This window comes from Otolemur garnettii, unplaced genomic scaffold (assembly GCF_000181295.1).
Source record: "Otolemur garnettii isolate 467f Iridium unplaced genomic scaffold, OtoGar3 scaffold00014, whole genome shotgun sequence".
In the NCBI taxonomy this organism is placed as follows: domain Eukaryota; kingdom Metazoa; phylum Chordata; class Mammalia; order Primates; family Galagidae; genus Otolemur; species Otolemur garnettii.
Genome location: NW_003852409.1, coordinates 23,981,245 through 24,005,978, shown reverse-complemented (window position 1 = coordinate 24,005,978; position 24,734 = coordinate 23,981,245). Strand labels below are relative to the sequence as shown.

Below are 24,734 nucleotides of genomic sequence, written 5' to 3'. Positions count from 1 at the left end.
TGTTTGGCGGGACCAGGCTGGATTTGAACCCGCCACCTTAGGTGTATGTGGCTGGTGCCTTAGCCACTTGAGCCACAGGCGCCGAGCCTGAAGTCATATTTTTTCATTTTCTATTCAATAACTGATATATAGCATGATTTTTCTAATTTTAATACAAATTTAAGTAATTTGCTTGTTTTTACTAAGCAAACGCTTACTGAACACCTAACTGTAAATAAATGCCATGAGAAAATCACAAATTATACTCCAAAGAAAAATATATATCATTATTCAACTATGTGAATCATAATAACCAAGTTTATTTTTTTTTTCCTTGAGACAGAGTTTCACTTTGTCATCCTCAGTAGAGGGCCAGGGCATCATAGCTTATAGCAACCTGAAGCTCCTGGGCACAAGTGATCTTCTTGCCTCAGACTCCCAAGTAGCTCAGATTATAGGTGCCCGCCACAACACCCAGCTATTTGCTCAGGCTAGTCTCGAACTCCTGAGCTCAGGCAATTCACCCACCTTAGCCTCTGAGAGTGCTAGGATTATAAGCATGAGCCATTATGCCTGGCCCTAAGTTGTTTTACTATAAAAAGCTAGTGATCAACCTCCTGTAACACCTAACATCATAATCAAATTAATTCATACATCTGAAAACTTTACTGTGAGGTAATATTGTCAGAAAAAAAGAATTCTGTTATAGACATTCAGTGATCTGGATTCTGATACAAGCTGTGACTTTACCTCTCTGAGACTTTACTTATAAAGTAGGAATCAGATGATATTATCTAATTCATAGGATTATAAACATAATCCCTGTATACCTCCTTAACAAGAATGCTACAAGTCTCTAATGAATGACAAATACTATCAGGCAAATGAGGACAGAGTCTCACTTTATCACCCTCAGTAGAGTGCTGTGGCATCACAGCTCACAGCAACCTCCAATTCCTGGGCTTAGGTGATTCTCTTGCCTCAGCCTCCCAAGTAGCTGGGACTACAGGTGCCCGCCACAACACCCAGCTAGACTGCCTATATTTAATTATTCTAGAGAAGCTTGGGTTATATAAGAATTTAGGATTTGGCCAAAGACCCAAGGACATGGTAAAAGAAGAAATCCCATTTTTATAAAACTTACATTTTTAATCTTTTATTTTTTAACATGTCTAAAAATATGAAAAATAATTCCTGCTATTTTGAATAACTTACCGATGATATCTTGTTGCCTTTCAGATTGAGGACTTGCAAAGACCTTAACTTCTTCCCTAGCCATACGGGGATATGCTCAATTTCATTTCCTGCAAGGTTTAGCTTTTGCAGATTACACAAATTTTCTATGCCTTCAATTTTGCTGGAAACCAAAAAATTTAATTTAATTTAATAGGCACAATGATAGAGTCCCTCTATTGTATTTTTAGAATAAACAGCCTCGGTTCCATGTGGAATTCTTTTTATAATTGTAATTTATCAACTCTTTTTACAAATGAGAACAAAGAAAAGTGACTAAAATCAAATTTACCAAAACTTCTAAACTACCAACCCTACATTATTATGCCCAGGAATTCTACCCATCCTACTATCAGGCTTCAAGATTACGTAACACAGAAAAAAAGAGTATGCAATCTCATTGACTGTGGTGGAAAGTTCTAGAAGATAGCCAGCGGAAGAGATGGGAAATTTATCAGCACTGTGCTATGTGTTACAGTCCTGCCAAGAGAAGATGTTCTTAACTATTCCCTTAAGTCATCACAGAAAGATTAACTATTCTGGCAGGATAGGAAAGCCCCTAGAATAATATTGTGTTTGTAAGTATTTTAATTAGAATATTTAAACTAATAAAACACTTAATCACATACTGATGAATTTTGATTGATAAAATTTTCTCCAAATTACTTCCAATTTAATTCCCTGGTCAATTTTTGATACTGTGCAAATACTTCTAAGCTTCTCTCTAGACTGGCCAAATATTTCTAAGCTTCTCTATTTTCATTTTAATTTTGCTGAAACATTTTTATAGGGATTAATTCTCTTTTATACAAATTTTATATTAGGAGTTTGATTCATTAATTAGGTTTATATTAATTTTGTTTTTGTCTTATTAGAACTTCTGCTGTTAGTTATTTTGTTTTATTTTCTTGGTCATCATATTTACTAAGGGAGAACGCATGTTGATAATAAGATTTTCAAGATTTGATTCTTGCATTATTTGTCTACATCAAGTTTTCTACATGCAGTTTTAGCTGCTGTCAGTTCTAATGTGTTCATTTCTCAGAGTAATATTTATCATGAAATGGAAACAAGAATGAAAGTATAATTCTTGTATAACAGCAATGAGCAAAAAACATCAGAATAAAGACACAGGATCAAAATGGGTTAAAATATCTTTGGAATCAAAACAGCAGGGTTAAAACATTCTGCTTCATGTCATCATTCTTTATGTACTTAAGAACTTATGTATTTAAGTTGGTGAATCATAGACAATATCTGGGGAAACTTCTCATCAAAATAAAATTAATATAAACTTTGGTGTTCCAAAAACATATCTCCTTCTTTGGTAATGCTAGGTAAGATATTATTCTGTACTTTAGTAACACCAAAACATAATAATAGTTACCATAGGTGAAGGGCTACATTATCAGTGAATAAAGAGGTCAAAATACCTGCTGTCTCAAAGGATTCTTTCAGTAATGTGGGTAGAATTCATCTACCTTTTTAAGAAAGAAGACCCTACAATGTCACCTAAAAAAGTGTTTACTCACCTGATTTTGTTATATGATAAGTTGAGTTCACGTAATTTTAACAGTTTGTCCATCTTCTCAATCTTTCCAATTAGATTGTAACTGAGATTTAGTACTTCAAGTTTAATACATTTTTCCAAATTCTCAATATACTAATTGGAAACAAATAAATAAATACTTTACACAACAAATGCCTTGATATTAAAGCCCAGTATTTAAGTACGTGCATCAGGTACTATTTTAATCAGTCATCAGAAATAATAAACCATATTGCTTACTGGACAATCCTTTGGTGCACCTCTTCTTGACCAGAAGTAGCTCTCTTCAAGCCACCAAGCTCTCCTTTCCCCTCAGTGGACAACACCTCCTATATACTAAGAAGCTCAAGACTAGGAGTCCTCAAACTTTTTAAACAGGGAGCCAGTTCACTGTCCCTCAGACCATTGGAGGGCTGGACTGCAGGCCCCGGGACAAGTTGGCTGCTAAGCAGGACAGGCAGTGGCAGCAAAAACACCTGACAGGCTGGATAAATGTCCTAGGGAGGCCGCATGTGGTCCACGGGCCATAATTTGAGGACGCCTGGGTTAAAATATTTGCATTTGTTAGGTAAGATCCCTGTTGTAGTTGTGTCCTACACCGGGAGGTGTGCCATATACTTTGCATTGTACCCATTACGACATTTTGGATTTTTTTAGCTTTTGGAATATTTGCATCATGCTTACTAATTGAGCATCCCAAAAACAAAATCTGAAATCTGAAATGTTCCAATGAGCATTTCCTTTGAGTGTCATGTCACAAAGTTTTGGATTTGGGAGCACATCAGATATCAGATTATTGGATTAAGAATGCTACCTATGTTAGTAAGGCAATATATCTTCTACTACACCAACATATTCAAATTTTCTCTCCAAGATTACCATTCATTCATCCACTCCACAAATATTTATCAAACATTATTATGAGCCAAGAGCTATTCTCAGTACTGGAAATGAAGTAGTGAGTTAGGAAAATTGTTCTCATTCAAGGAGACAGATAATAAACAAGTAAATATGTAAGATTTTACAGTATTAACAAGTAAATAAAAACATCTTGTGACAAAATGCAAGACACTAAGAGGGCAAATCTGTCTGTTGGGTTCACTGCTATCGCACTGCTGCCTGGCATGTAATTGGTGCAAATAAATAGTTGTGGACTAAAAGAATGAGAAAACACAACCAAGGAGGGGGTAACTAATTGTGATTAGTAAGAAAAGGCCTCACAAAGGAAGTACACTGAGTTGAAACTTTAATAAGAAGCCAGCTGTATGAATATCTGGGGGCAGAAAATACCAGGCTGAGGAAAAAAAATCACAGAGGCCCTAAAAGAACAAACATGGGACTTGGGGCCTGTCGCTCAGTGAGTAGGGCACCTGCCACATGTACCGAGGCTGGCAACTGCAACAAAAAAATAGCTGGGTATTGTGGCAGGTGCCTGTAGTCCCAGCTACTTGGGAGGCTGAAGGCAAGAGAATCACTTAAGCCCAAGAGTTTGAGGTTGGTGTGAGCTGTGACACCACAGCACTCTACCAAGAATGACACAGTAAGACTCTGTCTCCAAAGGGGGGAAAAAAAAAAGAACACGGTGGGTTCAAGAAACAGAAGGAAAGACTCTTTAACTACCAAATCCAAATGACTGATAAGTTTCCTTCTGATTTGATATTTCTGTAGCATTTTATATCATCCTCTCCTGCCTGAAGTTCCCCCTCCTTTGGCTTCTACTGGATACTCCTGGATCTTCTGCTGTCCCAACAGCTTCCTCAAGCTTTTTCACCAAGTTGGCCCTCCCCTCACTCTATTTCTCCTCTTAAATCTAGGCATTTTTCATGCTAAGCTCTAAATTCCCAGAGATTTGTCTATTATTTGTATCTTCTCTCACAGTTTAATATAATGTCTGGCATAAAATAACCAACCACATAGTAACTACTTACTAATTTGATATTTCATTTTTGAAACTTTTAAATTCCAGCATATTTCCTTTTTTCATTTCAGAAGATCTGAATATATTCTAGCAAAAATTTCAAACAAAACATAAAAAGCTCTCTTCATCAACTCCCTATACCAACCCCTCTCTACCCAAATTCCTTGCTCCAAGGTAACCATTGTCAAGAGGTTGGTATATGTATGTGTGTGTATACAAAAAAAAAAAACCCTTTCTATTAATTTATATCCATATATCCACAGGGTAGGAGGGTTAATAAGGGCTCAGCCTTCATCACATTCCCTAAGAAGCAAACACACCACACAAAACATAATGATCACTTAAATGCTACAAATGTTTTTCGAAAGATGTAGGAATGTCAGGTTTCAGGTAGCCTGTGTCTTCACTTCTTGGGGTGCTCTTGGCTAAAGAATAACCAGACACCTCAAAGTAAGGCAAGCATGAAAAAAAAAGTTCTTTGAGCAAGAGAAAGAGCAAGGTAAAAGAAGATTTACAGAGCAAGATACCTTTGGCATAGACAGCAAATAGGCCTTCATTGTCATGAGAAAAAGCCACCTCTTTTCAAACTATAAACCTCATTAATTTTCTTTTTTAATTATCAGTTTTATCCAACATTTCTTTGACATTGATGAATTGAACGTATTTTCATTTTAACATTCAAAAGTACCTTTTGAACTTGCCTATTCATATACTTTCCACATTTTCCATTCTCTCTCTCTTAATATTGTCACATTCATTACAAATAATACCTGCCAGTTGCTTTTCTTTTAACTTTTTAAAAGATGTCTTTCATTAACCAAAACTTTCAAATCTTTGTGTAAACTAAATTTGTCAATTTTTGTGTGTGTGTGTGGCATTGTTTGCTTAGGAGAGCTTTTCTGCTCTAAGATGTTAAAAATATTCTCATATTATCCTTCCTAATAACTTTAATAGCATTATTGTTGATTGGTTTTCTTCTTTTGCTTTGTTTTCATTTAGCTCTTTATCCTTCTGAAATTAATCTTTGTGAAAAACATGGTAGGAATCAAAGTTTTATTTTTTCCAATTAAAGAAATTGTCTATGGGTGGCGCCTGTGGCTCAAAGGAGTAGGGTGCTGGCCAGAGGTCATGGGTTCAAATCCAGCCCCAGCCAAAAACTGCAAAAAAAAAAAAAAAAAAAGAAATTGTCTATTACAATGTGTTCATATATAATTTATGAATAAAGTAGTACTCACTCTAGAGTGCGATTAGCCAACTTTTCCTGTAAAAGGGCAGATAGTAAATGTTTTTGGCTTTGTGGGCCAGATAGTCCCAGTGTTAACAACTAAGCTCTGCTTCTTCTATAGCCATAGACAATATGTAAACAAATCAGTGGGGCTGTGTTCCAATAAAATTTGCTTATAAAAAAAGGTAGCAGGCCTATTTTGGCCTGCAAGCTATAGTTTGCCAATCTCTTACTTAGTCAAGAATGTATAGAATATTCATAATATGCAATTATGAATTTGCAGATGTCATATTTCCAATTTAGAACTTCCTTTTTTTTTTTTTGAGACAGAGCCTCAAGCTGTCCCCGTGGGTAGAGTGCCGTGGCATCACAGCTCACAGCAACCTCCAACTCCTGGGCTCAAGGGAGTCTCCTGCCTCAGCCTCCCAAGTAGCTGGGACTACAGTTGCCCGCCACAACACCCGGCTATTTTTTGGTTGCAGCCATCATTGTTGTTTGGTGGGCCTGGGCTGGATTCGAATCTGCCACCTTGGGTGTATGTGGCTGGCACCTTAGCCACCAGAGCCTCAGGCGCCAAGCCTGATTTAGAACTTTCACTGTAAACAATAAAAGGTGAGGGTTTTCTTTGTAGTTTTAGAGCCCAGAAAAATTAAAAATATAACTCAAAATTAAAAACAACATAACTCAAAAACTGCTGGTAACCTACCCTAAATTTCTTACCACCATCTTTAGAAAGTGAAAGGTTCAGAGATTTTACCAAGGCCAAATTGTCCTGTTTACTAAGTTTTTTAATGAGGGCCTCTGTAATATATCGAACTCCTACTCGTGAAACAGCTCCTAAAATTATAGAAACAAATCGTTATCAGTAAAAGAAGATACAAATATCACCAATAAAATCATTTTGAAGTTATATAACATGCTTTAAGCCATAAAAATGTAAAAAAAATGCTGGCCATTTTTAATCATAATGTTTTAATAATATTTTACTTTATAGCACTCCGTAATAACAATAGTGGTAATGATAATTACATACTATAAATATTATCTGTGGGCCAAGTTTTATGCTAAATGTTTTACATTTAAAACATTTTACTTGCAAAGCAGGCTTTTGAGACAGAAATTATTAATATCCTCATTTATAAAAAAAGTCATTTGTTCAACATCTTGCAACTAATACCAGAGATGCCAAAAAAAGTATATACATTTAAAGTGATATTATCTATGTATTAATTTTCAAAGTTGAATTGAATTATGGTAGCAATGTGTAGTATGGCATTTGCTCAAAAGATGGCATTAATCAAATGAATGCTAGCATCACCATGTGATAGTCAGGACAAAGAAAACAGCAGAACCACAGCTATCTTTAGAGGAGCATAAGGCCATTTTGAAGTGGTATTTGAAATTAAGGAACGTGGAAGCACAAGGACAATGGAACCTCTAATATGCCTTACAACTGCACATATTCTTAATAACTTTGAGATCCATGGTACTTGTATGTGATGTGTACAAGGGAAGAGCTGGAGGCCTCATACAGCAACAAGTCGTGCTTCTTCTGCTATGGTGTGGAACAGGTTACATACTTGCCATAGAAGTCTACCAAACAATGTGCCCATAAAATAGGAGTTAGGAGACATATACCACATTCTTTTTTTTTGAGACAGAGTCTGAAGCTGTCACCCTGGGTAGAGTGCTATAGCATCCCAGCTCACAGCAACCTCCATTTCCTGGGCTCAAGCAATTCTCCTGCCTCCACCTCCCAAGTAGCTGGGACTACAGGTGCCCGCCACAATGCCCAGCTATTTTTTGGTTGCAGCCTTCATTGTTGTTTGGCAGGCCCGGGGTGGATTTGAACCCGCCAGCTCAGGTGTATGTGGCTGGCTCCTTAGTTGCTTAAGCCATAGGCACCGAGCCTATACCACATTCTTAAAACAACAAAATGGAAAGCTTTTTGTTTTTTTTTTTTTGAGACAGAGTCTTACTATGTCACCCTTGGTAGAGTGCTGTGGGGTCACAGCTCACAGCAATCTCAAAGTCCTTGGGCTTAAGCAATTCTCTTGCCTCAGTTTCCCAAGAAGCTGGGATTACAGGTGCCTGCTACAATGCCTGGTTATTTTTTGGTTGTAGTTGTCATTGTTGTTTGGCAGGCCCGGGCTGGGTTTGAACCCTCCAGCTCAGGTGTGCGTGGCTGACACCCTAATGGCTGAGCTACAGACGCCAAGCCCAAAATGGAAAGTTTTCATCCCAAGATTATTACATGCACTAAGAAATGAGAGCTTACCTCAATGAGAATTTGCCAGGACAATGGATAGAATGAAGAGGTGCAGTTGAATTTTCCCACATTCTCCTGACTTAACATGCCTTGACTTCTACCAATGGGGGACATTAAAGGATGTGGTGTAATATAAAAAAAACAGCTACACTGGTGGTACTTTAGGAAGAAATTGAAATGGCATGTGTAGTGATATAAGTGGACATTTGGTCAACATTGCTCAAGCAATAGTTCACTATAATCAGAAGTGTCTGGACACTAATGGTAACCACTTTGACCACCTCTTGTAATTCCAGAAGTCAAATGTGATTTGTGTTCATCTTTTATAATCAGTATACATCGAGTGTTACAATTTTAATACAGTGTTTTCCTTTCTAAAAATGTATATACAATTTTTTGGCACCTTATATATAATGAGGTGCAAATCCTGTATAATGAAGACTTGAACCCAGGGAGATGAATACAAACCTTGCACTTTTAACCATATGTATCATTGAAGTTTTTAGCAATATTTTCATATTAGTTTTTTAACATAAACCAACTTTAGATTTTTTAAAATTCCAATCTAAAGTTCAGAAACACTAAAATTCTTAAAACTCTTCTTTTCCTATCTTTTAATTTTTTGTTCTTCTTTTAAATAGAGAGGATCTGAATATACAGAGATAAAGTACTAACTTGATGCATGGCCAATCTTGTCTTATGACCTTCCTTGGATGTTGCTGTCAAAGATTGTTAAAGCCAATCACACCTGTAATCCTAGCACTCTGGGAGGTCGAGGTGGGTGGATTGCCTGAGCTGAGGAGTTCAAGACCAGCCTGAACAAGATCCAAACCCTGTTTCTAAAAATAGTCGAGTCCTGTAGTCCCAGATACTTGGGAGTCTGAGGCAAGAGAATCGCTTAAGCCCAAGAGAGGTTGCTGTGAGCTGTGATGTCATAGCACTCTATTGAGGGTGACATAGGGAGTCTCAAAAAAATTATTAAATCCATATCACATTTTTTTTTTTTGAAACAGAGTCTTATTTTGGCCCTTTGGTAGAGTGCCAGGGCATCATAACTCACAGCAACCTCAAATTCTTGGGCTCAAGCAAGCCTCCCAAGTAGCTAGGACTATAGGCACCCACCACAATCTATTTTTAGAGACAGGGTCTTGCTCTGATTCATGCTGGTCTTGAACTTGTGAGTTTAGGCAATCCACCTGCCTCAGTCTTCCAAAGTGCTAGGATTACAGGCATGAGCCACTGCACCTGGCCTCATATTACATTTTATAAAAGTAGCCATAAAAAAAAAAAAGTAGTCATAAAAATAAAATTGCCTCTTGGTTCTTGCTTTATGAGTCAGAAAAAAATCCTGGGTTCAGACCTGGACTATAGGCCAAATATTCCCTATGATTATTTACAAGTTAATATTTTTTTCTTATATTGAGACAGAGACTCATTCTGTTGCTGGGATAGAGTACAATGGCATCATCATAGCTCACTGTAACCTCAAACTTCTGGGTCAAACTGTAACCTTGGCCTCCCTAGTAGCTGGCACTACAGGTGTGTGCTACCGCACCTGGCTAAATTTTTTTTTTTGAACTTTTTGCAGAGATGAGGTCTCACTGTTGCCCAGGCTAGTCTTGAACTTTTGGCCTCAAGTAATCCTACTGCCTTGGCCTCCCAAAGTTCTAGGATTATAGGTGTGAGCCCAGCTCATTACTTATAAGTTAATATTAAATTTATTTTTTGTTCAAAATAATATTTTTCTTTAATTTTGTTCTAGGAAAAAAATGACTAATATTCTAAAATATTAATCAAATTAATATTTGATCAATATTAATCAAAGATATTATAGCAAAGATATAGTATAAAAGATACTATATAGCAAAGATAAGGTATAAAACTCAATGCTATTAATGTTTATTAACAGAAACTGGTAAGGTCAAATAGAGTTTGATGGTTGTGTAAATGACTTAGTAAATAATAATGCACTTTTAAGACAAGATTTCTTGACTAATAGAATGCTTTTAAGAAAAAAATTAAAATGCTGGTGTAACATAATGTATGTCCCATAAGTGGAAATCAGTCCACTCATATATAGGTAGTTTGCTAATAAGTAGCCTGGCATAGCTGAAATGTGGATAATATTTTCATACTGAATTAAGGCACTCTGCTCTGAAGTGAACAGATCTACCTACCCTTCCCCTAACCAAGGAGGATAGCAAATTTTGGGTATAAGCTTTAAGGCACTCTCCTACCACAGGAAATATAGCTTCCTCTTTGTGGAAATTCCCCTCCCAATTTCTTTCAGACATCTTCACCTTCACTGAGAAGCCTCAGTCCTCCCACTGTCCTCACACAATTTCTGACTACAACAACAGATCAAGTTAGTACCAGAATAGATATTATATTTGGGCCAAACATGTAAAAGCTCAAAATTTTCCATCTCACCTTATGAGTATATGGTCAAATTATTAGATTTAAAAAGTAGTACCTTTATGGTCTTGGTTGTCCAAAGGCATATTGTCTTCATCTGTAATCTCAACTTGCTCACAATGCCGTTCTCCAGAATGAAAAGGCAAAGTCTCAGATCCAGTTAAAGGCGAAAGTGACCTAGATCTCATATTGGACGTAAGAGATGACGCACTAGGAGAGTGAGATGATAATGGCATCTTTGCACTGGAGAATATTTTTTGTTGAGGACCTTTCTTCATTTCAAGAGTAAAGCCTGGTACCCATCAACACCTGTGAGAGTTTTCAGTATATTTGACAAGATTAATTTTTTAAGAGCTATCAAAACTATTACATTTATTTCTATAGCTTTCAAAACCATTATACAACTAAACTCAGAGAACAGATGCTACGACACACACTACTCCGGGAGCAGACACTATTTCAAACATCACTGATTAGCTTGCCAGAGGTAAAAGAGACCTCCAGAGTCTAGTATTGATATGTGCTTCAATCAGAAGCATTACTTGTGATTTCTGTTCTCGGTTTATTGAATAAAACTAGTCACAATGTCCCTTCCACACACACAAGAGGGTCCTAGAATGCAGGAAGATGGACTATTTGGCAAGCAGCAGTTTTTAATACTGCTGAGCACTCTCTCTTTCCTGAAACAGTTTTTTCCCTTTGGTTTCTGGGATACCATATTCTCTTGGTATATCTTCCTGCCTTCCTGGCCACTCCTAGTCTCCTTTGCTGGCTTTTGTTCCTGTAAGCAGCCTAATTTAAATGTCAGAGCTCCATAAGGCTTCCCTCTAGTCTCTTTCTAATCTCATCTTGGACAATCTAATGCACACCCATGGTTCACAAAGCTCCATGTATATTGATATTTATATCTTCAATCCAACCTTTGTCTGAGCTCCAGACTCCAATTCCAACTGGCTACTTGGTATCTCATTAGCATTCTAAACTCAATCCAAATTGAATTTATTATTTATCCCTTTCCCCCTCACTCTCCTATTCCTCCCCCTCACTTTCCTATTCCCTAACTGGAAAATGGTGCTCGCTGGAATGAACCAGAAACCTTGGAGTTATTTTTGACACCCCCTCTGCCCTCTCCCAATACCCAGTCAGGAAGTGCTGTTAATTCTAACTCCCAAATACTTCTCGAATTAGTCTACTTTTTTTACTTCTACTCGCCTCCACCTCTAATCCAAACCTTCATCAAACTGCTATATAGCATCTAACTGATCTACAGTCTCTTTTGCCTTCTTCCATTATTACATTGCAGCCAGATAAACAGAGTCATCTATTTAAAAAATAAATCTCGCAGTCTGTGAAGAATGTAGTATTTACAAGGTCCCCCACGATCTGGCCTCACCTCTCCAGACTCAACATCTGTCATTCATTCCCTCAGTTGTGGACTCCAGTCACAGTGGCCTCCACACATAATTTCTTCTCCCTCAAATGCTTGATTCCATTCTTTATACCATGGTAATTTCTAGTCTTTCTTCAGAGATCAACTCAACTATGGCTTCCTCAGGAAAGTCTCTGGTATACGGCAGATGAAGTGAAGTCCCCAGTTCTAAACTTTCAATCAATTTCTATTTTTTCCTTGAATAATCACAGTTTGCAATTATACATCTATGTGGTTTTTACTTAATATTTGTCTCCCCTCTGAACTGTAAGCTCCATGAAAGCATCTCTGTTTTGTTTACCACTATCTCCCCAGTGCAGCCTGGTGCCGGGCACCTAGCAGAAACTCAAGAAATGTTGGTTGAATGAATGAATGGATGGATGGAATTGCCTTCTACTCATGCCTCCCCCTCACCCACCAATATATTAATTCTATCCCTGAAATATTTGGAAATTTATATCTCCCCATCTTCATAAATAATGCCCTAGATCAAACATTTATCATCTCTTAATTAGCTTGTGTTACTCACTGAACCAGTTTCCTTTTAAACCTCCTTTGTCTTCCCCTTAATCCATTCTCCATCTTTGACCCACTGACATCGTAAAAACGTAAAGAAGTCTGATGGTTCCACTGCCTATATGTCTAAACATATCAGCACCACACACAGGACTCATCACAATCTGGCCCCAACGTTCTGGCCTCATCTCTTACTCCTACCCACTACAAACCCTATACTCTAGTTATCTCTGTATCACTACCTAAATACATCATGGGTTTTTGCTCATGAAATTCCCTCTCTTTTAAATGTCATCCTCTTCTTTCTCTATACCAATAAAATGTCACTTTACTTGTGAAGACTTTCCGGAAATCTATTTCCTTTAGGTAGAGCCAATCCTGATTATCCCACTGAATATACCTCTACCAAAGAACTTATTCTACTATATAGTTTTTGCTTACCCAGAAAATATCCACAAATTGAAGCATAATCTCTAAATTCCCAGCATCACAATGGTATAGGTCATGAATACACCCATGAATTAAATAACTTACAACTAGGATTAAACCTGTTCAGAAAGCATACTTTAAAGTGTGTTCTGTCACACACACTCTGTATGTGTTTTAATGCAATATATCATAGACAAAATGCATAAATCATAAGTGTATAACTCTATGAATTTTTATACAGTGAACACAAACTATATAACTAGCATTGAGATCAAGAAACAGAATATGACCTGAACTTCAGAAACCTTAGCATGCTCCCTCTCAGTACTTACCCCTACACTTAGAAAATTACTATCCTGACTTCTGATGCTAGAGATTGTTGAGCTATTTTGAACTTTGAATAAGTGACATCACATAATAGCTTTTATATCTGCTTTCTTTTGTTAAACATTATGTTTCTAAAGTTCACTAACATTTGTCACAGCTAAAAACACTGGATGGCTTCAAACTTTGGTTCCTACTATTGCTTGCCAAAAAAATCAATTTTATTATAGTGTAGGTATTCCAGAAGAAAATAAGCATTAATTTATAAAAGGGACCTTGGTCAAATTTCTTTATTTTTCATTTAAAACATTTCTTGTATGAAAGAATGGTAAGGCTCTTAACTATTAAAGTTCAGAATAAATGACTTGATTAGCCACAGCACTAGCAATAGTAATGATGAGATTAAGTTTTCCTTCTCCCAAACTAATTGTAAGTCCAATAACACAACTAACTAATCTAGTACAATGTAAGCTCTATGAAAGTAGAGATACTGTTCACTGCAGTCTAGGCCTAGAGCAGAGCCTAGAAAATGGTAAATAAAATTAATACTTATTGAATGAATAGGTTATAAAGAACATGGCACTTAAAAATACTATTTTGTACTTCAACAGAAAATATATCTTCATGTAAGATTAGTCCTTAACACCAAGAGTCCTAATTTGCAAGTTAGTTGTATGCAAATTTTATTTTCATGATATATAGTTGCTCTTATAAGTATATTTAATCTAAAAACAGTGCAAAAATGATACATTTGACAAACTTCTAGACCAAAAAATTTTGTATGATGTATACATTTTGAGCACGGCTGCATTAACAATGATCTTATCTTTGCTTAATAACTTAATTTCCCCTATTTTCACTGCTAAAAATATGAAGATAAAACATAGATTTATTTTATTTTATTTTTGAGATAGAGTCTTACTCTGTTGCCCTGCGTAGAGTGCCGTGATATTATTATAGTTCATAGTAACCTCAAATTCTTGGGTTCAAGAGATCAGTAGAGATAGAGTCTCACTCTTGCTCAGCCTGGTTTCGAACTCCTAAGCTCAGACAATTTACCTACTTCAGCCTCCCAGAATGTTAGGATTATAGGCATGAGCCACTGTACTCAGCCTAATATGCTTACATTTTGAGCTATGTTAATACCAATGAGTCAAAAAGTTTAAAAAATTAAAAAGTTTTTAAAGTAAAAAAAGTTATAGAAAGCTAAGGTTAATTTACTATTGAAGAAAAAATATTTTTTATAAATTCAGTATACTCTAGGCGTATACTATTGGTAAGGTCAACAGTGGTGTTCAGTAATGTCTTAGGCCTTCGCATTCACATACCACTCACTCACTAACCAGAAAAGCAACTTCTAGTCTTAAAAATTCCATTCATGTTAGGTGTCCTATAAAAGTATATCATTTCTTATCTTTTATGCTGTATTTTTACTGTACTTTTTATATGTTTAAATACACAAATACTTACTATTATCTTACAACTGCTTATAATATCAAGTAAAATAATGTTCTATATAAGTTTGTAGCCTTGGAGCAATAGGCTATACTATATAGCTTAGGTGTGTAGTAGGCTATACTATCTAGCCAGATTTGTGTAATTATGCTCTATGTTTGCACAATGATAAAACTGCCTACCAATGCATTTTTCAGAGTGTATCCTATTGTTAAGGGACAAATGATTGTGTTAAATTAAACCAAATTTGGCCTGAGAATGCCTTAATATTTTGAGTCTACTCAATGAACTGCAACAAATCTCATAGGTAAACTAACCAAAAGCCTAACTAAGGAGTATGCATTTGTTACAAATAGCTGAGTCTCAGAAAACCACAAGCTAAGCTTCAGTCACAGTCAGTCAAGCGATCAGACCATGTTCAAATAAGGTAAACACTGCTGTAACCAATCAAGCTGTTTCTATACCTCACTTCCCTTTTATGTCCACAAATATTCCTGACCACATTGCAGAATGGAGTTCTCTGATCTATTCTGGTTATGAGGCTGTCTAATTTGTGAATTGTTCTTTGCTTAATTAAACTCTGTAAATTTAATTTGTTGAAAGTTTTCCTTTGAAAACTTCTTCCTGTTTCCTATCACATAGCTCTTAAAACTTTAGGCTCAGGTGGGTGCCTGTAGCTCAAGTGGCTTAGGCACCAGCCACATACACCAGAGCTGGCAGGTTCAAATCCAGCCCAGGCCTACCAAACAACAATGACAACTACAACCAAAAAATAGCCATGCATTGTGGCAAGTGCCTGTAGTCCCAGCTACTTGGGACTACTTGGGCAAGAGAATTGCTTAAGCCCAGGAGCTGGAGGTTGCTGTGAGCTGTGATGCCACAGCACTCTACCCAGCTGTCTCACAAAAAAATTTATAGTTGCCAAAATATGGAAACAGCCTAAATGCCCACCAACCCAGGAATGGATTAACAAGCTGTGGTATATGTATACTATGGAATGCTATTCAGCCATTAAAAAAAATGGAGACTTTACAGCCTTTGTATAACTTGGATGGAAGTGGAACACATTATTCTTAGTAAAGCATCACAAGAATGGAGAAGCATTAATCCTATGTACTCAATTTTGATATGAGGGCAATGACAATTAATGACATGGTGGGGGTGGGGGAAGGGGAGAGCAGAGAGAGGGAAGGAGGGGTTGGGGTCTTGGTGTGTGCCACACCTTTTGGGGGCAAGACACGATTGTAAGATGGTCTTTACCTAACAAATGCAATTAGTGTAACCTGGTTTCTTGTACCCTCAATGAATCCCCAACAATACAAAAAAATTAAAAAAAACTTCAGGGGTCTCCAGAGTGGAAATCTCTTTTGCATGCTAATAATATTTGGTCACCAAAATAGGGGCTAAAGGTTGATTGGATCACCAATGGCAAATAATGTAGTCAATTGTGCTTATATATAGAAAAATTATAAAACCTCTAAAGGTACACAGGGTACACAGAGCTTCCTGACAGCTGAACACATGCCTTGAGGATAGCATGCAGGAAAGAACAAGGAAGATTCACAACCCTGTTAACATACCTTGCCCCATGCAACTCTTCCATTTGGCTGTTCACCTGTTTCCTTTATTATATCTCTTATTAATAAACTGGAAAGTGTAAGTAAAGTGTTTTTCTGGGTTCTCTGAACCATTCTAGCAAATTAATTTGACCCAAGGGTGGGTAGCAGGAGCCCCAGTTTATAGCCAGTTGGTCAGAAGTACAGGTGACAATCTACTACTTGTGATAGGTGTCTGAAGTGGGAGGCAGTCTTCTGAAACTGTGTCCTTAACCTGTGGGATCTGACGCTATCTCCAGGAAGATAGTTTCAAAATTGAATTGAATAGGACACCAAAATCCCCACACATCTTGTATCAGAGTTTTATGTCACAAGTTGTGAGAGTAGGAGAAACACTTTGGGTTTTTCCTATTTCTACTAATAAATACTATACCTTCACAGGGCTATAGGTAGTATTATATAGGCTGGGACTGTGAAGAAACTTATTTTTTAAACGGTTGGAGCTATTGGAACTCAGAAAAGGACACCCTAAAGTGAAGGACTCACTTTAGCAAAGTTTCTCTCTGATCCTCTCCTGCCCTTCAGTCTCTAGCCCCTATTTTCCCATGAGGAAAGAAACGGAAAGTAGAATCTCTCTTCCCTAAGATGGGTTACAGAAACCAGAACCCCTTTTCCTTGAAGATAGCCAAAAAACCTAAAAACATTATTCTTCTCCCCAATACCCTCTGTCTTTCTGTGTAACAAATGCTCATAAAGAAATTAATTAGGATCTAAGGATCCTAATCCATATCCCGAGGGAAGAAATGCTATACAGAGAGGCCTAGAAAAATCTGAGCAAATAAGCCATGCTGAGTTTACCTACTTACTCTATTAGCATTAATCATACTCTTGTTTGTCTAGTCATATTTCCACTTGGCTGACCATGATGGATCTTAAGCACAAAAATGGATAGTTTTCCCTGTATCTTTGGTTCTTCATTCTAAAGGCACCCATGTCACAGAAAACTATGATCAAATAAATTTGTTATGCTTTTCCCTTGTTAACCTGTCTTTGTGATAGGGGTATCAGTTATGATCTTAATGATGGAAAGGAAAGGGATCATCCCCTTTCCTATCTACAAAGAACATACAGTATAAAAGCAAGCTTACATTAATACAATATACTAATATGTTCTATCAATTAACTAGCATTTAGCAGATGTAATACCCTCAATGACCATATAGTCATTTTAGGAATGCTATCTTGCCCAAAATATTTTTAGAATTCCTCTTTGGGTCCTACTTTCAGAACTCATTTACAAGTCTCATAAGAAAATCAGGCCTATCACTTTAGCTACACTTTGTTTTTAGATATACCAGTTTGATCACTAACCTTATTCAGTAAACTTGACTCCAAAAGAATTTTGGCTACTTTCAAAAATTTAATTCTTTCTGAAAAGATGATATTGAAGTAATCCTAAAGAATATAATGTTACTGGCTAATATTTACTGAGGGCTTACCATGTACCAAATATTGTGAGATTTAGCTGGACAAGAGCGTGCCTGTTGTCCAAGCTACTTGGGAAGCTGAGGCAGTAGGATCACTTAAGCCCAAGAGTTGGATTTGCTATTAACTGCACCTGTGAATAGCCCCTGCACTCCAGCCTGAGCAACATAGAGAGAATTGTCTCTAAAACAAACAAACAAATATTTGTGATAAGCTTTTTACTTCTATCATTAGATTGAAAAAAACCGAATACAACAACTCTATATGTGTTGTTATTTCCCATTTAACAGATAAAGATATTAAATAATTTGTTCAAAGTTCCATAATTGGTTAGAACAAAACTTGAATCCTGATCTGATTCTAAATTTCATGTTTTTCATTACCTGTCATACAGCTGAGTTTTCTGGAGTCCAGATTATGTTTGCTTTGTTCTCTAAGGCCTAGCATGATGTTTTACACAAAATAGACCATAAATAAATGCCACTAAAAAATGATTTGGAAAATTCTACACAAAGATAGATCACTGAATCATGATCTGGCCTCTTAATGTATCTAGTTTGATAAGAATAAAAATTTGCCACATTATTCATTTTTTAAAAGTCAATTATTAATTCACATAAATTATAATATGGCCAACTGTCTTACTCCAACATCCTAGATCACTACAGGTTGACAATCCAAAATTCTGAAATACTGAATTATAAATATAAAAATATAAACATAGATAAATATATTACAAATATTCCAAAATCTGAAAAAATCCAAAACACTTCTGGTACCAAGTATTTCAGATAAGGGAACACTCAACCTGTAGTTTAAATAGCTAACTTAAATGTGTCTTTACTTTTTCTTTCATTTTCTCATATTAAACTAACCATATGGGTCAGAAACCCACCTCCATCAAGTCATAACTGCTACTTATGCCAGCTATAAACATACTTTTGGTCTTAATTTCAAAAGTGTGGTAAACAATTCCTGTGTCTTAGATCACACCATTCTATAATGGAAACAAGTCTCTTAGTATTGTGAAATATATATTTCGGGTTAGTTCCTTTTCTTAGCACACAACTCCTAAAATAATTAGAATCTCCAAAGTGACAAGTATCGTTTTGTATGCTAATGAGTTGACTGACTGTCACCTCTCACTGGAAAGAATAAGCCATGGTTAAAGAGTGGGGACTTTCAGACCCACTCCTCAAACCTCTGAGGAGAGAGCTAAAGCTTGAGTTGATCACCAATGGCCAATGATGTAATCAATGATTCAATAATGCCTACATAATGAAGTTTTCATAAAAACCGAAAAAGATTGGGTTTGGGGAGCTTGTGGGTACAGAGGTTCCTGAAGGATAGTCTGCTCAGAGCGGGCAAAGAAGCCCTGTGCCCCTTCCCATTTGCTTTACCCTATGCATTTTCTCATCTGTATCCTTTGTAATATTTATAATAAATCAGTAATCATAAGTAAGAGCCCCCTGAGATCTGTGAGCTGCTCTAGCAAATTAATTAAACCCATGGAGGGGGTCGTGGGAACGACAATTTATAGCCCATCAGTAAGAAACACAGGTAAAGGCTCGGCGCCTGTGGCTCAAGTGGCTAAGGTGCCAGTCATGTACACCCAAGGTGGCGGGTTCGAATCCAGCCTGGGCTCGCCAAACAACAATGACAGCTGCAACCAAAAAATAAATAAATAAATAACCAGGCGTTGTGGCGGACGCCTGTGGTTCCAGCTACTTGGGAGGCTGAGGCAGGAGACTCGTTTGAGCCCAGGAGTGGGAGGTTGCTGTGAGCTGAGATGCCACGGCACTCTACCTAGGGGGACAGCTTGAGGCTCCTGTCTCAAAAAAAAAAAAAAAAAGAAACACAGGTAAAACCTGAGGCCTTGTGGGACTTAGCCCTCAACCTATGGGATCTGATCTTTCTGATTATCTCCAAATAGTGTCAGAACTGAACTGAATTAGAGTTCAGAACCACTGCAGAACTGATTGCTTACTTGACTTGTAGGGGGAAGACCTTATAGAATTGTATTATGAGAGTATAATGGGAGATACTGAGTTTGTTTAATCCTATATATTGATTCTGTGCTAAACCGTACTGGTGTTTTCCTTCTAAATAAGATAAATATCCTCAAATTTGGTGAGAGCAAAGGGGAAAGTGCTTAGAAATGTAAAATTTTATTTATTCCTTAGTTAAATTAATTCATAGATCACATATACTATACGCATGTAGTTTTCATAGAGATGAAATAAAAAAGAGAGAGAGGAGGGACAGGGCCCAGTCTCACTTTTATGTATTCCATCCCTATTAGGGACTGCATATTGCATCCCTAATATGCAATACGCATCTCCACTTCTTATATGCTCCATCCCTAGCATGGGAGAAGATTATAAAATTAGAATAATAGTATGTGCTATATGCCATAGAGATACGCTTTATATTTTAAAAAAATTTTTTAGAAAAAAATTCCACATTTTTATGCAATGCAATTATTTTGAATCTTGCATCTTAGTCCTCTCTCTAAATTCTCAAAATACTAAACCATCTAGAATTCCTCTCATGTAATCCTAATGACCAAGACGGTTTGGGCCTCACTAGATGACCATGAGATCTTCTGTAACCTCTCCTGATCAGTAAAACTCAGGCTTAAAAAAATTAGAACACATTCCAGAAATCTAGATCAACTCCTCTCTCCTTTTTTTTTGAGACAGAGCCTCAAGCTATCCCCCTGGGTAGAGTGCAGTAGCATCACAACTCACAGCAACCTCCAACTCCTGGGCTCAAGCAAGTCTCCTGCCTCTGCCTTTCAAGTAGCTAGGACCACAGGTGACCGCCACAATGCCTGGCTATTTTGTTTGGTTGCAGCCATCATTGTTGTTTGGCGGACTCAGGCTGGATTTGAACCTGCCACCTTAGGTGTATGTAGCTGGCACCTTAGCCACTTGAGCTACAGGTGCTGAGCCAACTCCTCTCTCTCATGAATTCTCAAATCTACTCCCAGGGTTGTCATAGTTCCTATAAAGTCTAGACACGGAAACAATAGATATATGTATTCTATCTCATAGAATAGCTAACTTGAGGAACTAGGCTTAAGGATTTACAGTGTTTAAAAATAGCTGGCATTATTTCAGAGACTACTGCCTGGAGGTGGTTAATCTTGAATTACAATTTGAAGGGAGAGATGAAGGTGTAGTTTGACCCTAGAATATTGTTTGCAATCACATGAACAAAGACTAAGCAATAGAAAAAAGCCAGCTTAGAGTAACTGGAAGTGCAGGATAAAGAGAAAACAAAGAAAATAAGTCCAGAGTTGGAGTCATATTTTAAAGGCCCAGAAGGTAGTCTGCAGAAGAAGAGAAAGCCACTGGAATGAGGTATTAATAATCAAAATCACATGACCAGGCAACAAAATACTACCCATCTTGCCACCCACAAACCCAGATTTAAAAATCCTGTCCATCACAGCACAGTGGAGACTGCAAACTCCAGTCTCTATCGAGCTTTTCTAACATCCTAACTTCTCATCTTCTCTGATCTCCAAATGAGGCTGAACTTCAATAATCCCAAAACCTGTCTCTCTATAGAACACCCTAATATGCAATACCCATCTCCACTTCTTAATCTCCATATCTCTCTCTACACTTTATCCTTTAGGGTTTCCTGCAATTCTACTTCATCCCATATCCTCTGACTTACTCAAATACTCTGTTTTATAAATCTCTTACTCTAGCATTCTCTAAGTCCTTCCAGAAATCCTGATTCCCATTCTTCTTCAAAAGTCTTCAGCCACTTTTCTTTCCAGAGCCAATTACCACATCATGTGCTACCCACCTGTACCTTCCATCCTTCTTCACCTCACTCTGATTGCCAAGTTTTTTCTACAAATTCTGTGCCAGTTCATATCAGTTTGCCCCATTTCTCTACTGTTCTTTCCAGTACTCTGCCTCAACACTTCCATATCCACCCAGACTTCCTGACCTGCTCATCTCCCTTCACTCCAGAAAATACCTGACATCTTAGTGCATTCCAATACTCTGGTCTCTAAATATTCTTCTTCCCAAACAAAACATTCAAACCTCCACCCATTCCTCTTCATCCCAACCCAACTGCCTACTTACTTGCCTTTTTGTCCTAACATCCTGGCCCTAAGCCTTCCATCCTACTAACAGCCTGATTTTCCCTCTGCCATTATTTGTGAAACTACTTTTCTGTTTCTCCTTATGGACTATAAACTGTAAGAGAGCAGGGAATCTATTTGTTGTTCTGCAGATAATATCTGTTGACTAAAGGGATGTGCTAAACATTCTAAAGAAATTACCAAATTTAAATCTTTTTACAGATGCTGTATAAAATCAGAATTTATCAAACTCCTTTACAAGTGGCTTGGATCAACAGCTTGGATTCTGGAGGTAGACTGCCTGAGTTCAAATCCTGATTCTCCATTTACTGGGTGACACTAGGCAAATTACTTAACTTCTCTGGTCCTTGGTGCCATCACTTTTAAAATTGGAATAGCTTCATACAAACTATTTTAAATTCTAAATGAGTTAGTAAGTACTTAGAGCTGCTTCTGGCACACACTGTACACTCAAAGGTGATTTGTAAGGATTTTTACAAATGAGGACACATATGCTCAGGAAGGTTAAGGAACACGTACAGAGTCACAATGTCACAGAGCTGGTTAAGTAACACCAACCCAAGTTTGGCTTCAAATTTATCATCCCTTAACCATTATACAACAAAGTATTTGCTCTGCCCTTCTTTTAGCATTTCGCCCCAATATCCTAATTCTGATCTTTCTCTATGTACTGCCATCTGAAACCAGGCCACCTGTCCGGACACCCAAACCATCTTTATCCAGTCATTCCCCACAGACACCGGCACAGCCCAGCCCCTCCCTCCTCTCCCGGCCGCGGGGTTCCCAGCCCCTCCCTCCTCAGGTAGTGGGACCCCATCCGTCTCAGTCCCGCAACACAACTTCCACATTGTTTCGCTATCCCCAATCACCCCACGTCTTCCCATCCAAACCTCCCTCCACCCACCTCCACATGCCCGTTCCGGGCCCTCCCATCCTTCCCATCCAATCCCAATCCCCAGACACACGCCCCCGCCCCGAATCCATCCCTCGCCGGCCCACCCCACGCTCCGTCTGGGCCTTCCCGCCTTTGCCGCCGGCCCCTACCGCTTGGACCGGACAACGGAGGGCTGCCTCGACCAGGCCTGGCACTCACTGCCTAGGTATCGGGCCGATAAGCCCCGCGGGACTTGGCGGAGCGAAAGACGCGCACGTCCTTCCCTTCAGGGACCCAGCGGCGCAGCGGCCATTTTGTTATGTTGTGCCGGTTGCCGAGGGGCAGCGCGCGCTCGTGGGCGTGGCCTGTCTCGGTCCCGCCCCTCCCCGAGCTGTTGGGAGGGGCGCGGAGAAGCTTCCCGCCGCTCTTGCCGCCGCAGCCGCTGGCGCGCCGAGGAACCTTGGGCCCTAGGCTTCCGGCCGCGCGAGCCGGGCGTTCTGCGACGCCCTTGCCCTAGGGTAGCGATGTAGGTAAGGGCGGTGTCGCCTGCTAGAGGCGAGGTTTCTGGCGGCAGCCGCCCGCAAGACCATGATTTCCTTACGCTAAGACTGAGACTCAGACGCATTCCTCAGACCTGGGTCCGAAGACGCCCTGAGGGACAGACGCAGCGCTGTCACCAGCCCTCTCCGCTTCTGATGCTGACTCCTGGTCTGGAGATTGTGTGCCTCGCACCATGCCTCAACGTTCACAGCTGTTTCTAAGGCGAATTCTTGTCTGGGACTACACAGACCCAGCATGGGTGAACCTCATTGCGGACGCAGCTTGGGAGCCCCTGTCGCCTGGTGTTCATGGAGTAGGACCAGCCAGGGAATCCCGGGCAGAGAATATTCCTCTGGTTGGTACTGGGAAAGGTTAAAGCAAGAAGCATTTGCAGACTTCACTTGGGGCTGCCCATAAGTGTTGCTGTCACGACATGCATTCGACAGATGTTTGGTTTTGAGACAGAGTCTCACTGTGTCGCCCTGGATAGAGTGCAGTGGCGTCACAGCTCACAGCAACTTCCAACTCTTGGGCTTAGGCGATTCTTTTGCCTCAGCCTCCCGGGTACCTGGGACTACAGGTACCCGCCACAACGTCCAGCAATTTTTGTTGTTGTCGTAGTTGTCATTGTTGTTTAGCAGGCCTTGGGTCAGGTTACAGCCCGTATGCCAGGCTGTAACCACTGAGCCATGGGCGCTGAGCCTGAACAGATGTTTTAACAGAATTTAGCAGAGAATGCTGGATTCTAGGGAAATACAGTGACTTTTAAATGCGTTGTCCCCAGGAATACCTTTCACTCCAGCCTCTCCAGAACCATGCTACTGTCAGAGGCTGCCCTATCTCCAGAAATCAGCACTGTTCTAGAAATTCCCTCTATCCGTACCTGTTTTCTCACTGAAGTATTCAGACTTACTTCCTACAGTTCTCCTAATAATTATAACTTAACTCACACGAAAGAACTTAGCACAGTGCCTGGCTCACCCTAAGTTCTCAATATGTTGTAGTTATTTTATTATTAGGCAGAGGTTTCTGAGGAGAGGTGATGTTTGTTATCCCAGACCCGAAAGAGAAGAATTTAGTAGAGGAGTAGGGGGGTGGGGAAGAATTTGCTTGGCAAAGAGAAGGACTTATGCAAGTCCCAGAAGGGTAAGAAAGAGCATGGCAGTGTGCTGGTTGTTAAGTAGTTCAGTGCAGCTGGAACAAAATTTAAGCGGTATGCAAACATTAAATAGTTCAGTATGGCTTGTGCAAAAATCTGGAGTGCAGAAGTTAAAGCTACAAGAGGGAACTTACTGAAAATGGCATTAGATATTTCATTTTTCCCTATGGCAGAGATGGCTTTACCACAGAAAACCAATGTGATTTCCAACAAGGTACACCTTTCCCATTCACATATTCCTCTCTTACCC

At 38.7% G+C, this 24,734-nt stretch overlaps 1 protein-coding gene across 1 annotated transcript in view; it reads right to left on the bottom strand.

Annotated features, from left to right (window-relative positions):
- Positions 1-23,102, bottom strand: part of CNTRL (centriolin) — a 106,022-nt gene extending 82,920 nt beyond the window's left edge. Inside the window, exons 1-5 of the mRNA XM_012802438.2 lie at positions 22,956-23,102; positions 10,647-10,897; positions 6,611-6,741; positions 2,745-2,875; positions 1,195-1,336 (exon numbers count right to left, since the gene is read on the bottom strand). Of these exons, the coding sequence (XP_012657892.1) occupies positions 1,195-1,336; positions 2,745-2,875; positions 6,611-6,741; positions 10,647-10,866 (624 nt within the window). The 5' untranslated portion in view covers positions 10,867-10,897; positions 22,956-23,102. The remainder of the gene's footprint in view (positions 1-1,194; positions 1,337-2,744; positions 2,876-6,610; positions 6,742-10,646; positions 10,898-22,955) is intronic.
- Positions 23,103-24,734: the final 1,632 nt, after the last annotated feature.